Below are 17,700 nucleotides of genomic sequence, written 5' to 3' on the forward strand. Positions count from 1 at the left end.
GGTTTGTTCCAACTGATGATGTGTCTATCCTTAAACATCTTGATTCTATATCTAGCAACAGTATTCAGATGGCTAATCTCGGTGCAGCGTTGTCGAGGGAGTTCAAAAAGTCCCCTATCAATGCTACCAACGCCTTTCTTGGGAGGGCTAAGGCTGATTACGAGAGGGTAGAGGGGTTGAGACTTGAGCTAAAGGCAAAAAATGTTGGGCTGGAGTTGTATTTGGAGAAGGAAAAGGCTCGGGCTACTGCGGCGGAGGCGGCTGCCAACTTGGCTGAAGATATGGCGAAGAATGCCAATGAGAGCTACATTCGGACTTATGGTGAGCTTCTGGAGGTTAAGGAAAAACTCCAGTCTTCTTATGATGATTACGCCGAGCTGCAAGGCCACATAATGAATGGCATGATGGCTCGGTACGAGAATTTGAAAGTTCAGGTCCGGGTTCTTGCTCCTGACGCGGACCTCACCTTATTTAGCATGGACAACATTGTGGAGGATGGCAAGATTGTGCCTGCCCCTGACAATGATGAGGTTTCTCCTTTTGACTCAACGGCCAAGGCTTCTATAGCCCCTTCTGCTGAGACATCCCGACCTGAGGCAGACCCCGACGTGGAGATCTTGAATGGCCCGAATGGTGTCGTCGAAGCTGTCCCGATTTCAGTCATTCATCCAGCTCCTCAGGATGTGGCGACGGGGGCGAAGCCGGATCCCTTTTGACATCTCTTTTTTATTGCTCTTTTGGTCATGTGTTGGTATGGTTCGACTTGTGGACCTTTAAACTCTTTATATTGTAACTTTTTTAGTAGTTCTCTGACACTTGCAGTTGCTTTCTAGCAACTTCTTAGTTTTTAATCAAAACATTTTCGCTCTTGGGTTGCCGTTGGGTAACCTTTGAGTCTTTAATGTTTATCTTTTAGTCGGTTTCCAATAACTTTCTAAGTAGTGTTCTGTTCTGAACCTTTTACCTTTTAGTTTATTTGGACGACCTTTTAGCCTTGTTTGGGTTTGTGACTACTTTTGCTTTTTAACTGGTGTCCTTTTCAGACTCCTACCTTTTAGCTCAGCAATTTTGATACCAGGTTTTTCAACCTTTTTCGACCTTCGCCTGGTTAGGAAGGCCCTGTTCCCTTTTTAGTGATCCTTTAGCTAGTCTGACTTCTCTGTCGGACCTTTTCAAGTTATTTTTTGCAACCCCTTTTTCATCCGACCTCATCAGGCCACTTTATACGGGTTGCTTTTATAACTTCTCACATTAATTTTGGCCTTGTCGCTTCACCTTGCCGACCTTTTTTGGTCGGACGATGAATTTTGCGTTTTTTCGAGCATAAATTAATGCGTCTTGGTAGGAAACTTTTTTAGGGAATCTCTATGTTTATTAAAATAAAATGCAATTAATTAAAAGCGTAACTAAGAGTATGTACATGTGTGGGGCTACCCTGCAAGTCGGGAAACCTTGAGGTCTTGGCCTAGTGCCTCATTAAAAAATCCTTTAGTAGGAAAAAGAGCACACCTTAGCTCAAGACCTTTTTCTAGCTATAGTACCTTCTTAGGTTATAGGCGTCCATGACCTCGGGAGCTCCCGCCCTTGGAGGTCGGCCACCTTGTAGTAACATTTTTCTAGTACTTCCGTAATCCAGTATGGTCCTTTCCAGTTAGTTGCTAGCTTTCCCTCTCCTGACCGACCTACTCCGATGTCTTTGGACTAGGATGAGGTCGTTGGTAGCGAAGCTTCGTTGGATTACCTTCCGGTTGTACCTTGAGACCATTCGATGCTTCATGGCTTCCTCTCTGATCCGAGCTCTTTCTCGAACTTCTAGAAGCAGGTCGAGTTCTTCCTTTTGTGCTCCGGAGTTGGTGTCCTCATTGTAGAAGATCACCCTAGGGGATCTTTCATCTACTTCTATGGGGATCATTGCCTCCATTCCGTAAGCAAGTCGGAAGGGTGATTTCCCGGTGGTTGAGTGTGGCGTCGTCCGATATGCCCAAAGGACTTGGGGGAGCTCTTCAGCCCAGGCTCCCTTCGCGTCCTATAATCGACGCTTTAACCCGGCCAATATGACTTTGTTGGTAGCTTCTGTCTGTCCATTGGCTTGTGGGTGTTTCACCAAGGTGAACTGATGCTTGATTTTTTAAGTCAGCGACCAGGTTTCTGAAGCCCGTGTCGGTGAATTGTGTCCCATTGTCCGTGGTGATGGAGTGGGAACCCCAAACCTTTTGACGATGTTTCCATACAGAAACTTCCGGCTTCTCTAGGCGGTGGCGGCGGCCAGTGGCTCTGCCTCGATCCACTTTGTGAAGTAATCTATTCCTACAATAAGGAATTTGACTTGCCATGATCCCTGGGGGAATGGCCCGAGGAGGTCGAGCTCCCACTTTACGAACGGCCAGGGTAAGGTGACGCAAATGAGCTCTTCAGGTGGAGCGATGTAGAAATTGGCGTACTTCTGACATAGAGGGCACGTTTTGACGAACTCGGCCGCTTCCTTCTATAGAATTGGCCAGTAGAAGCCGGCAAAATTTTTTCTACAATTAGAACCTCCAATTTATCAAATTTCAATTCCATATTATATTTTAATATATTAGCAATATATTTACACAATATAAACTAATCATCATATAATTTACAAATTAAATACACTATTTAATTCTAACCATTCTAATCACCTTATTTCCAGCTCACAAACAAATATGGAGTAAACATAAACAAATTTTATAGCAAATCGGAAGAATTTCTATGCTACCTTTACACATAATTATTTCGTCTCTTCCATTCTATAAATCTATTATACGAGTTTAAATCTTTATCCTAAACATTTAATATTGCCAAAGTAAATACTTTTTCAATTTAAAAAATTCTTTCACTTATATTATTTATAAGTTTTAGGTTTAATTAAGTTTAATAGCAATAAAAATATAATTAAATAAATAAATACTAATCTAATTGGACAAATTAAATTATTAAGCTTGTTAAAAATAGTAAAAATAATCGAACAATTCCCGCATTGTAGTAGCGACAGCAGCAATGTCCCTAAAGCCACTAAGAATCTGAAAAAATCACATTTGGGAACTCAAGATAAAAAAATAAGAACACTAAAAAATGAATAGAAAAACTCAACTAATCAAAAAACCTAAACCAATTAAATTGAAGAGAAACTCATCGCGGTTACAATGGTGTAACCTAATGTTAATCGAAGTTTCGTGGAGTGAGAAATTGTAGAGAGAAAGTGCGGGTAGTGAGAGAGGAAGAGATTGCTGAAATGGGAGGGGGAAGAGAAAAGAGGCACGAATTTTAAATTCGTATTCATCCATTACTGATGGTTTAACTATCGGTAAAATAACTTATCAATGGTATCAAAACGTTGCGTTTCTTTAAATTAATTTTATTGATGGCGGCTTAAACTCCGCTTCTATAAAGACCATCGTAATATCCATTGGTAAACCAATTTAGCGTGGTAGTATTCTTGTGTTTTATTTAAATGAGATTTTAAGACTTTGATTATTATATTTTAAAGTGCATTTTTAATATTTATATTAAAATATAAGTATATTTTTATGTTTTATTTTTTATTTTATAAATTATTTTATTATAATTTAATTATTTGGATTAGACTATATAATTGAATTGGTTGAACGTCTAAATCAATATGATTCAATTGATTGAACTTCTCAATCAATATGTCATTAATTAGATTAGTATGATACCCAATTTGGTTTTGAAAAACCTTGTTGAGGATTGACTTTCGCAACTATTACTTTTTTTTTTTTTATTTATCTTTTTCTTATATATTAACATAAGTATTACATTATTTTTTATTGGATTAAAGGTAATAGAATCGGTCCAATTCGACCTCTTAAACCTCATATTCGTGTAAAGTATTTAGAAAAGAATTCAGAGAAAAACAAAATATTCTTTTATATATTCTCCTTACTTTTTTATTAAAAAAAAAATCTTCTTTACGCATTAGACACTACTAATTTTTAATTTAAAAAACATTAAATCAATTTTTTTATCAATGAACCCAAAAAAAATGTGGCAAGACGGTAAAGAGGTAATGTATTAAGAAAAAAATAAAAAATAAAAAATAAAAAACATTCACACCAGTCCATTATACCATCCTCTAGCGTTGAGCTGTTAAGTTTAAGAGTATCATTGGAAAGTGCCCAATACTTTGTAGCATCCAAAAGCATGTCGCTAAAGGTAGCTTTTGTTTTGAGGTATTGAGACAGAGATTGAGAGATTGAGATTCAGTATCATGTTTGTTAGTTCAAAGACTGATACTAAAATTTATGTGTCTGTCTCTAAAATTTCAGTATTTCAGTACCTCCAAAAAGTAGGGACACAAGGGACTGAAATTTTTAGAGATAAAGACTAAAACTTTAATAACATTTTATATCTAAAATACTTTCATTTCAATTAATTAATTCCAATTTTACCCTTTGTACAAATTAAATTAGAGTTTCATTGTTATTTCAATTTCTGTCTCCCATTTTGTAACAAACAGAATACTGAAATTTATTTCAATTCCTGTTTCTTAATCTTTGTCTCTCCATCTCAGTCTTTCCATCTCTATTTCTCCACCAAACGCTACCTTAATAGTAACATCTTCATTACCCGAAACAAGTTCTATGACGCTACCCACTACCACCTCATTACCCACCGACATGTTATTAAATATGTAGAATCCTGTTTTGATGTCTGCATCGTCGTACCTGACCCACAAACAATTAAGGGGATCATTTAAATAAGATGTTGATTTCATCTTTTTACTAAAGATGTTTTTGTGTTATATTTTAATTAGTTTTTATATAATTTATTTGATATTATTCGTCACATATTATTAAATTTTTTTAAAAAAAATTTCTAAAAATAATAAAATATATTTAAATAGAATTAAAATCAACAAAATAATAAATTAATTATTAGATTTTTTTAATTATTTATATAAAAAATATATTATATTCATTAATATATATATATATATATATATATATTTTAAAGTAAAGTTTATCATACAAGTTATATCGATAACAAATTTAAGTCTCTTAAAATTTTTAAAAATAAAAAATAACTAATTTATATTCGTACAATATATAAAATAATTACTATATTATTATTATATTATATAAATTAAAAATTAAAATTTACTAATTTAAATTTGTTTTCATTTTTAATATAAGTATTAGAAATAAATAAAATTTTATAACTAAATGTAATGTAATATAATATATATAATATTAATTAATTTTTAAAAATTTTAGAAAAATAGTTTCTTTCTAATAAGTGTTATTAGAAAATTAACATTATAAAAGCTATTTTCAACCAATACGATATAATAGGTTATTAAAGATATTTAATGCAAAACACATTGAATATAAACTTTTGTTGAGTTTAAATTTCAAATAATTTTTAATTAAATTTCGAATATTTTTATTTTAAAAAGTTATAATATTTTAACATCATCTTTTTCATATTTTTTTAATTGAATCCTTAATTTTTTAAATTGTATACCTTATTTATAATCAAAGATAATATTTTAACACTGTTAATTAGTCACACATACAAAAATATCGGAACAATTCTATAGTCATAATTATAATCTAACTTTATAAGCAATACAATGAAACTATATATAAGTAATATAACTAAACTTTATCTGTATCTATAGTGATATTTTATAAATAATATAACCAAATTATATTTATTTTTATAATTAAAATATGAATAAAAATACAAAAAATTATCATGATGGTTAATTTTTTTTCATTCATATTTTTTTTATTATTTTTGTTGTGAAAAGTTTAACTATTTTGATAGTTAATTATTTTCTAAAAAAGATAATTGAATAACACAAAAAAAATTTATTAAGAATAATTTATTTAGATGTGATTAAAAAAATTGAATAAATTATATACGATAAAAAATTAATATTATTAAAAGATAAAATTAAAATTCATTTCAAAATTAAAAATAAAATTTATTTAAAAATAAAAATAAAAATTATGCTTTTTTTTCCTTTTTCTAAAATTTATCTACGAATAATTCTATAAGTATTTTATGATGATAAAAATATTAAACTCATACTGAAATTTATTCTAATAAAATTTATTTTTATTCTGTTAAACGTTAAATAAATTATTGAAAGAAATTTTATTCTCTCCATTAGAAAAAAATGGTAAATTTCCATAATTTTATTATGTAATGACAATAATTTGGCCTTGTTATTTTTAAAGTCATGATTGCATTTCATGGTTTTTCACTTTTATCTATAATTTTTTGAATAATAATAATAATAATAATAAAGAAATGTGTCACAATAAAAAAGGAAGCACGTCATCAAATAATTTATCATCCAAACTATATACGAATCAAATTGATAATAAGAGAATTAATACAAAAAAAATCGAAAACATGACTAGGGACTTACAAAACTTTTCTTAAGTTCATAGAAAAAACGTTTACATTTGTGTGACATATAAAACAATTATCATATTATTATTATTATTACATTATATATATATATATGGACAAAAAAAGTCTAACTGATTTAAAGTAAATTTTTCTTCTAATATTTGATTAAATTGTCCTTGTATTTAGTATTTTTTTTTTGAACTTCCTCTTAGTTAGTATAATCATTATAATTTTTTAATTATTATTGTTAAGAGTGTTTGTAGATCGGATATGACTAAAATTTCGATCCGATCCGCACTAAACTCATTAGATCAAATTCGATATTCACACTTTTTATGTTTAGATCGAATATAAAATATAAAATATATATGTAAACTAAAAAATATTAAAAATTTTATTTTTATAAAAAAGTCAATAATTCTCTTGTTTACTTTTTTTAACATATTTACTTCTATCCGATTAGAGTGTGGATCAAATTCGATCCAATCCGATCATCTTACAGATCGGATCATATCCACAAATTACATATTAGATATAGATAAATACTGTGGATTTATGGATATGATCAGATCTATGAACACCCCTAATTACTGCTATAATAGGTTCATTGCTGCAAAAGTATGCTTCTTTTTTATTATAAACCATTATTATTAGATCTTAATTACCATTTAAACAATTTAATTGTCAACAAAAAGATCATATTTATTGGTCTTGAAATTATGTTTGTGTTTTAATCTAATTTCAAAGGAAAAGTATATGGAATCAACTCCAAATCAACCAAAAATAGAACAACTTAATTAATTATAAATATAGTAATTAGTTTTATTTATTTATGATTTAAAATATTGGTTATTAAATGTTTCACCACATTCAAATTAGGAGGAGATGTATCATTGCAACGTGAATCACGGAAACTGATTCAATTAGCTTCCGTCTCTTCACCCTCCTTCTCTCTCCAAATGCCTAAAACATGATAAATCAGAAAACAGATTTAGAACCATCCAATTTACAAAAGAAAAGAAACATCCTAATGCCTAGTATAAGCACCATTTACGTAGAGGTTTTGGATTCACCCAAAAGTATTTGGCTGGTTTTTTACTAGAACCATCTTGGTTCCCTAGCATTATTGAATTTCAAAAGTTTCGATTTATTCAATTTAATCTCCCAACTTAGTAATTATGACTCACATTGGTTCCTGATCTTATTTTTGTCACAGTCTCACTGAATCGTTAATGGCATACTGAAATGAACTAACGACTGCTACGTTCTATGTTCTAGCGACTATTTGATGTAACAAGTGAAATTTTTTTACCTTAATTTTTTTCCAACAAAATACTTAAAACCCTAATCTGAGTTATGGATATCTAAGTAAGAAAATCAAATATAGTAAATTGAAACTTTAAAAATCATATTGAAGCTCGAATATAACCTTAAAACAGAACTTTAATTTATGTACTGATTAATTTAAATGAGAATAAAATAAATCAAAATTTAACTTAGTTTGCTCCAATCAATTATTTTTATGTCTTTAAAAAAAAGAAACTGTATATAAGAATAAATTAATTAATTTGTCCATCTTAATAAATAGTTATTTGACTAAAATGAAAGAAACTATTTTTTAAGAATTTTTTAAAAATGAATTAATATTATATATATTTTGTTATACTACATCTAGTTATAAAAATTTTATTTATTTCTAATGCTTATATTTAAAATAAAAACAAATTTAAATTAGTAAATTTTAATCTATAATATAATAATAATATAGTAATTCTTTTCTATATCGCACAAATATAAATTAATTAATTACTTCTTATTTGTAAAAAATTTTAAGAGACTTGAGTTTGTTATATATATTTTTTTTATATAAATAATTTTAGAAAAAAATTTAATAGTTAATCTATTACTTTTTTTTATTTTAGTCTATTTTAAATATTTTTTATTGTTTTTAAAAAGAAAATATTTTAAAAAATTTAATAATATATGGTGAAAACCGAATAGATTATACAGAAATCAATTAAAACACAATATGAAAATATTTTTCGCAAAAGATGAAATAGACATCTTTATTGTCAATGAGTTATAGCTCAAATGGCATAATCTCTCCATACTCATACTCATCTAAGAAGTCGCGAGTTCGAATCTCCTTATCTTTGGTAAAAAAAAAAAAGAAATTTTCATCTTTTGTTAAAGATATTTTCATGTTGCGTTTTAATTAGTTTCTGTATAATTTATTCGGTGTTCCTCGCTCGTCACATATTATTAAATTCCTCACAAGATTTTCTTTGCAAAAATAATAAAAAATATTTAATTTAGACAAACACTAAAAAGATAATAGATTAACTATTAGATTTTTTTTCTAAAATTATATAAAAGAATATGTCTTACTCATCAATATATATATATATATATATATATATATATATATATATATATAATTTTTTTTAAATAAAATTTATCATACAAGTTATATCGATAACAAGCTCAAGTCTCTTAAAATTTCTACAAATAAAAAAATAATTAATTTATTTTCGTGTAATATATAAAATAATTACTATATTATTTTTATATTATAGATTAAAATTCACTAATTTAAATTTATTTCTATTTTTAATATAAGTATTAGAAATAAATAAAATTTTTATAATTAGATGTAGTGTAACAAAATATATATATAATATTAATTAATTTTTAAAAAATTATGAAAAAATAGTTTCTTTCTAATAAAATGTTATTAAAAAATTAACATTATAAAAGCTAATTTCAACCAATATGATATAATAGGTTATTAAATATATTTAATACAAAATACATTGAATATAAATTTTTATTGAATTTAAATTTTAATAATTTTTAATTAATATTCGAATATTTTTATTTTAAAGAATTAGAATATTTTAACATACTACTACATTTTACACATTTAGTAACATTAATTTCAAGATATAAGGCTTTTCTATTATAATAGGCTGTTCAAAAAGATTTCATGTTCTTTCATCAAATATTCTACTTTTTTCTGGATACTTAGAGTTTAAATATCCACAAATTTGATTTTGTTTACTGGCTTCATATAATTAAAAAACATACTAATTTTCTCGAAGCATTTTACTCATATTTCTCATCAAAGGATACTATTCGATAATGTCTATCTAGCATATCTCCGGCTAATTCAAGTAAGCATTTAAATATCTGCCCTACATTTATTCTTAACGGAACTCTTAATGGGTTGAAAATCATATCAACGGGTCTTTTATTTTACAAATAAGGCATATCCTGTCTACTCTTTTGAGATGCAAAGAAAAAGAAAAAGATATCTAAATAAGAGTAAAGTGAAAACTGATATTAGGAAGTGAAAATACCAGGTAAAATAAGTAATTCCTGGTTGAGTTTTTTGGCTTCATGTACCACTTCTTCATGTCGACGTCTTTGTTGTTCAAAAACACTTCGACACCGTTCCTTCCAAATACACCAAGTAAGGATATCAGCACGAATCTAATTGTATTGAACTAGAAATCTGTTAACTTGGTCAAATTACAACTTCCTTCCACCAATTAAAGAAAGACTGGCAGCTGTGATTCAGAATAAAAAAAGGAGATCGAACTGTGTTTCCAAATTTTCTGTACATGTCCACATCTAAATAGGCAATGAAGAACGTCTTTTGGTTTTGAATGGTAGATTGAGCAAAATGAAGGAGTAATCTTTATTCATAAACTGCATTATTAGTAGTCTACCATAAAGGGATTTTCAACCAAAAATGAGGATCTTGTGGGGGATGACAATTTTCCATCGAGAATTCTAGATGTGACACTGTTACATGATTGAAGGGAAGAAATATGTGGGAGCATGATGGAATAGGTAGGTCATTCTATAGTTAGATGAAACATCATATTCTTTTGATTTGTTTAAAATCCTCTATAATTTGTCCTCATCTGATCCTAGGGTAATTGAGAGAACCCTTTGAGCGATCTCATGTGAAAAATTTTTATCTATTAATGCATGGTTTCATTGCTTATTTTTTTGTCAGCATGTCTTGCACCCAAAGGATTCAGTTAGAAACCCATTGGTAATTTAAGCATCTTTATAATTATATTTATTATCATTATTTTTTTTAATTTTTTGTATATAAAAAAGAGTTTAATTTTAATAAATTGATAATATAAAATATTTTATATAATCATGTAATTATATTTATTCTTAAGTCATCAATCAAAATAATTATTATTTTTAATAATATAATATTATGTAATTAGATATATGTATAAAATTATTTTATATTAATAATACATCAAAATTAAATTAATAAAAAATAAATTATTTTTATAATTGATTCTCTATTATATTTAATTTATTATTAAACAAAATATAATATTAATTTTTATATATCTATTATTTGTGCCTTAATCTTATTTCATTCTCATACCGAAACGCATCCTATATGTTCACCCGCTAACCCCACATCCGCTTCGCGCAAAAATAAAAATTAAATTAAATTAAATTAAAATATGGTTTAATTTCCATTTTTCTTTTAAAAAATAAGGTGTTTGCTACGGTATGATAATAAATTCATACGTACCGATACGTTTGAAATATGGACAAATAATAACAAGTTATGTGAAATTTATTTTCTACATCAACATTTAACTTTTGTTTTTTTTAAATATATATTATATCACCACTTTTACTAATACACTCATTTAATTAAATAAAAATAAAAAAAGTTATTTAATTTTATAAAAAGTCTTAAATATCTTTTTTTTATTTAATTAGACAAAAATATCCTTTTAAATTGACGAAATGTTAGAATTTAATTAATCCTAATTTTATAATTTCAAATAATTTAAACAACAAAACAAAAACATATTAAAAAAATAAAAAATTAAAATTTCTTCATCTTCTCTAATTTTTCTAATGATTCGTGCCCCCCTTTAAGCAAAATATATCAAAGAAACAAAAAATCGATCTTTCTTCATCTTCTCCAATTACCCTTCTGAAGCAAAGTAGTAAAAGTTCGAAACCAAAATCCTAATTTCTTTGCTGCCGCCCATTGTCGAAGAACACTTGCTGGGCAAACAACAAGTGTACCAGCAGCTGGCCGTTTCCTAGGTTCTGCAATAGGTTTTACATCATCAGACTCTTCTTTATTTTCAAGCTTTTTCACATCAACAGTAACACGATCATCTTCATCATCCAAATTCAAAGCTTCAGTTTTATGATTGGATGCATCGTCTGTTTTAGATTTTGAGAGCAGTAACCTCTGCATTAGGATGAGGGCAATCATTGAAACTGTCTTGCCAAGGTCCTGTTAGAACAAGGGTTTGGTGTTCAATTAAAAGCAATAAGATGTAAAACATCGAGGGCCATTGACTAGATACATAAAAGATGACCAAAATACCCCCAAGGCAATGCAAACTTCTGGCTAGGGTTTTGATTTGGGATTTTCACTGCTTTGCTTCAGGGGTAATTGGAGAAGATGAAGAACGATTGATTTTTTATTTCTTTGATATGTTTTGATTAGAAAGGGGCACGAATGATTAGAGAAATTGGAGAAGATGAAGAAATTTTGATTTTTTATTTTTTTAATATGTTTTTGTTTTATTGTTTAAATTATTTAAAACTATAAAATTATGATTAATTGAATTCTAAAATTTCGTTAATTTAAAAGGATATTTTTGTCTAATCAAATAAAAGAAGAATGTTTAAGACTTTTTATAAAATTAAATAAAAAATATTTTTTATTTTTATTTAATTAAAGGGATGTATTAGTAAAAGTGGTGATAAAATATATATTTAAAAAAACAAAAATTAAATGTTGACGTGAAAAATAAATTCCATGTAAATTGTTATTATTTGTCTATATTTTAAACGTATCGATACGTATGAATTTATCGTCGTATAGTACCAAAAACAGAAAAGGAATATAATTTCTCATATATATATATCCCACTAAGTCTACTATGACAAAACATCATAAACATATTTAGATTTTGTGACACATAGATATGGCGAGTGTGAAAGTCATTTCAACAAGTACAATCCATGCAGCAAACAAAGCTTCAACGGTGGAGGAGGAGATTCAGTTAACTCCATGGGATCTCCAACTCCTCCTAATTGATCCCATTCAAAAGGGCCTCCTCTACCGTAACGACCCGGTCACTCCACCGATCATAATCCAACACCTCAAACATTCCCTTTCATCCACCCTTTCTTTCTTCCCACCGCTTGCGGGCCGCCTTTCCGTTACGGAACACGACGACAACACTTCCTCCGTTTTCGTTATTTGCAACAACTCCGGAGCGCTGTTTGTCCATGCAGTTGCGGATGACTACTCCGTTAACGATATCGTTAGTTCCGTTTACACTCCACGCTTTGTGCACTCTTTGTTCCCGCTCAACAGGGTTAGAAACCACGAAGGAACAACCAAGCCGTTGTTGGCGGTTCAAGTCACGGAGCTCAACGACGGTTACTTCATCGGGTGCACCATGAACCACATTGTTGGAGACGGAACTTCCTTTTGGCATTTCATGAACTCTTGGGCTGAGATCTCACGTGGTTCGGAAAAATTGTCCAAGCCTCCCGTGCTTGAACGCTGGTTCCTTGACAGCGGCGGCCATGGCTGCTCCGCTTCTGCCATACGGATTCCTTTGACGAAGGAGAAGATGATTCAAAGTGGTTTCTACGGTTTCGTCTCAGAAATGCAACGCGAGAGAGTTTTCCATTTCAGTAAAGACAAGATCGCTGAACTCAAGACAAAAGCCAACGCAGAAATTGAAGGCGAAAGCAAAAACAAAATATCTTCGTTGCAAGCGCTTTTGACTCACCTGTGGAGATCCGTGGTTCGGAACCGGGGTCTTGAGCCCGAAGAAGAGGTGAATTACAGGTTGCTGATAGGTGGTAGGGGGAGAATGAAGAGTCCGGCATTGGCGGAAAACTATTTTGGGAATGCGGTGCAGGATGGAACAGTGAGCATGAAGGTTAAAGAGCTTCTAGAAGGAGGGCTTGGAAAGGGTGCGTTGGAGATGAGAAAGATAGTTGAGTTGCACACCGAGGAGAAGATGAAGAGTTATTATAGGGGTTGGGTAAAGAACCCTAGGTTTCTGACCGAGGGAGGCATGGCTAGCAATGCTTTAGTGACAAGCAGTTCGCCAAGGTTTGATGTTTATGGGAATGATTTCGGGTGGGGGAAACCGGTGGCGGTGAGAAGCGGAGCCGGGAACAAGAGCCATGGTAAGATAACGGTTTTTGCTGGGGCGGAAGATGGTGTTGACATTGAGGTTTGTCTTTCCTATGAGATATTGGAAGCTATGGGGAATGACCATGAATTCATGGATGCCGTGTCGCTCCCGTTAATTATCTAACGGTTCTCAACTATTAACTTCACCTGAATTCTTTTTAGTTTTTACCGTTAATTAAAGTCATTGTGTTATGTTTAAGTGTTTAACTCGTCATTGATGAATAAAGTGCAAGATCGATCTAAGTTAGCTAAGTGGATCGAACATCATATTACATCCAATCATGAATAAAACGAGTGATCAATAATAATCTCTGTTCTGCCGTACGTATATTATTAGTCGCATTAAATTGAGTTCACCGCTATACGCCTTATAAGTGTTTTAGAATTCGAATTTTTTTTGGACATGTAATAACTTATTAATTAGTAATAAATTTTTAAATGAAATTAAATTTTAATTTGTAATAAATTAATTTTTAATTTATAGAGATATAATGAAAAATTAAAATAATATAATAAATAGTGGTATTTATTTATAAATAAATTAAAAAATTAATATTTTTTGTCTTTTTTATTAATATTTAATCATTTTTTTCAATTAAAAGAATTTAAAAATTAATAATTTTAATTTATATTGATATACATTTTTAATAAATAATTTAATATTCTTAATTCAATATCCCAAAAAAAGATATAACAAAAGATATATCTTGTTATAGGGAAATATATATATACTCACACTCGAATCATGATTTGGTATATCACTATCATTTTTATTAATTGTGTTTTGCAGAAGTTAGATCTTTTACTTTTATATAACAAAAAAAAAATTGTGTGGTTCATTAGTATACTTATGTCGATGTTGATTTTTTTTTGTGACTTCATGTCGATGTTGATTATTTTTTTTATTCTTTGTTTTGTCGATTTTTAACAAATTGGTGGTTCGATTCTAATGATCTGAGAGCAAAATCTACTCCTCTTTTATAAGTACCAGTTTTTCTATAAGTGCATCAAAAGTCCTCGAATTAGATGGACATTAAAAAGGGAATTGAGTTCGAAAAGTGTAAAGGAATGAAAAGCGTAAAATAAAGATTTCAAAAGGAAAACTTGACTGAAAATTGAAATGATTTGCATTGAATTTTAAATAAAGCAATTAAAATGCCTTCGATTGGATCAAAGGGCTTTTGACATAAAAATTAAAGGTACTGAAATGTAAATTAGGCAAGCAAGTAAATGAGACTTTGAATGTAAATCTAACAATGAAATTAAAATATGCTTTGAAGAAAAATTGAACAAGAAAAGTAAAGTTTGCAGGAATTGTAAAATTGAAAAAGTAAAGGCAATTGAAGGAACCCTACAGAAATCGAACTCGAATGCAGACTCAGAAATCCGCTGGGGATGTGAATGTGCTTGAGTGTATTTCTGGAGAAAAGTTCCAACATCGATTTCCTAAAACCTACTAATATTTATAACTCACTTCCATAACCAACTATTAATTGCATGATGCTGCCTTATGCGATATTTTTTGGATAACCGTTCTCACTCCTTTGCCCATGAGCGTTACCAACACATTCCTAACTCAGAGAAAGCCTTCGAAATCCCCACTCATATAACCGTTTGATTTTTCGTTCGAGAAATCGCTCAATTCTCTATTTCGAATAACTGTTCAATTTATCAAAGTGTCAAAATCGAATCCGAGTCAAATATTTCCCACTTAAAACTTGCACGTGCATCTCTCGGCCTCTGCTTTCCTTCCGACACTTTATCAACATCTCGAATCAGCTTTAATCTTTCGAAAACAAATATTTTGATTAACACTCTTAAATATATTTTTGATATAAAATCGTCAAAGTTTCCTAATTCAAAATATAAAAATAGATTTTGGGGATAATATTTCTATCCATTTATAAAATAAATTCGACATAATTAGTTAAAATTTATAATCAAATTGGTTGGATATTATTAGAGAATATTACAGATTTAATGTTAACATGACAAATAAGATTGATTTGTATAATAACTAATTAGACTAATTATTTTTATAATTTTAAAGATAAAAATTACTTATATGTGTTCTTTTAAAATAAACTATTTTGACTATAAATTCGGTAATTAAATTAAATTACATCACTGTCTTTTGAAAAATGATAAAACAAAAATATCAACTAAAAAATAAAAGGCCAAAATATTAATTATAAGAACAATTGCATAATGATAACCTAGCTACTATATATATCTTTTTTAATATTAATGGATACTCACACTTGAATACCTAGTAAATGGTGCTTCTAATAGTGACCTTCAGTATATTGTGATCTTTGGAGTTTAAGATTGTTCATAATTTATTAATAATAACAAAACATGAGAAAGATTTTTTTTTATGTTGTTTGCTAAAGAATTTTAAAATTTGATATTTAATTAATAAAAAATTTTAAATAGTTAATATTTAATTTAAAATATAGAAATAAATAAATTTTAAATATTATAAAAAAAAATTCAACATCAAATAATAGACACTAAAAAATTGATTTTTTTTTTATTTGGTCTTGCACTCGTGAAAAAGTTCACACATTCTTAAGTTTCCTTTTTCTTATTTTAGTAACAAAGGTCATTTTTAATTAATTTATTTATTTATTGCTCAAACTCAATCTAAATTGACTCCTTTTTCTTATTTTAGTAACAAAGGTCATTTTTAATTAATTTATTTATTTATTGCTCAAACTCAATCTAAATTGACTAACAAGTTTACTGTGCACAGTGCACACCCACCCGTTATTCTAAATCGTGCGAAAAATTCCGTTAGAATCCAAGACTAAGTCTACAAAAAAAAAATTTTAAATAATATAAAGCATTATAAAATATATTTCTTTAAATGAATTGTTAACCATTTAACATGTGTTTATATTCTGATTGTATTAGAATCAACTGTGACAACTACAATAAGATTGTCACTTTCATGGGACACCCTAATCATACAAAAAAAAGACACGTTACTTAAATGAAATTGAGTTTCAGACCATAGAATCTCCCATTGTATAATGGCCAACTACAAAAAGTTTCAATCATTGACAGAATTGAAAAGCTAACAATATTGCTAAGATTAAAATAGTAAAATATATTATGCGTGCAAAATGCGGGAGGATAAGATTTTTAATTTTTTTTCCCTTTTTTTTTTTTGTCTTTTGGGAGGATAAGATTGAAATCTATGTGATAGGAATCTTAGTTCTATAACTCAAATTTAGCGAATATGGTTTGTGTGATGTTTTTATATTTCTGAAAATTTTATATTAAAAATTATTTTAATATACAAGTTTTAGCGTAATATAAAAAAAAAGTATGTGAATCAGATAGTTTAGATAATTTAATAAAAAATATAGACATGGAGCTAGAGAAATACTTAATTTAATAACAAACTTTTTTTTTTAGTTGAATCAAGTCAAATATTTATTTTTTAGTAGATAAACAAAAAAATATATATAAAATATAGAAGAGACAAAAGTATATCCTAAAAATTTAGAAAATAGTTTAATATGCTTCAAAAATTATTTTTATTGGATAATTTTTTTTTGTTTATTATTTGAGTTTTATTAACATTAAAAAAAGTGTCTAGACAATAATTATGACTAAATTTTTAAAGTGATCCTTCATATTGAGTGTGGCACTAATTTTATTCATAAGTTTTTAATTGTACCATTTTAATCTTCGAAATTGAATTCTGGGTTCGAGTAATAAAAAATTTATTTTTTTATTATTAAATTTTACTTACCAAAATATTCTTTAATAAATTATTTTTTATTGATTAAATTGTATTTTTACCAAAATAATTTTTAAAAAAATTTAATAATTAAATTATTTTCTTCTAAAATACCATTGAATAATTTTTTAATTATTAAATTATGATTTTACTAAAATTTTCGTTAACAATTATTTTTATTTTTTACTATTAATTTTTTGATGTCGATATATATTATTTTAACATTAAATAAAAAATCTTACCATGGTTAATATGTATAGCAATTAATTTATATTGATATCAAAAAATAATCTTACCAAATTTTTTTATA

At 28.4% G+C, this 17,700-nt stretch overlaps 2 protein-coding genes across 4 annotated transcripts in view; one reads left to right on the forward strand and one right to left on the reverse strand.

Moving 5' to 3' along the window:
- Window positions 1-17,700, reverse strand: part of LOC112798159 (heat shock cognate 70 kDa protein 2-like) — a 200,987-nt gene that overhangs the window by 77,706 nt on the left and 105,581 nt on the right. The window lies entirely within an intron of this gene.
- Window positions 12,387-13,963, forward strand: LOC112798164 (uncharacterized acetyltransferase At3g50280-like). The gene has a single exon (XM_025841371.3). It carries the CDS (start codon window positions 12,408-12,410, stop codon window positions 13,761-13,763), a length of 1,356 nt encoding a protein of 451 aa, XP_025697156.1. The 5' UTR covers window positions 12,387-12,407; the 3' UTR covers window positions 13,764-13,963.

This window comes from Arachis hypogaea, chromosome 14, assembly GCF_003086295.3.
Source record: "Arachis hypogaea cultivar Tifrunner chromosome 14, arahy.Tifrunner.gnm2.J5K5, whole genome shotgun sequence".
NCBI lineage: Eukaryota > Viridiplantae > Streptophyta > Magnoliopsida > Fabales > Fabaceae > Arachis > Arachis hypogaea.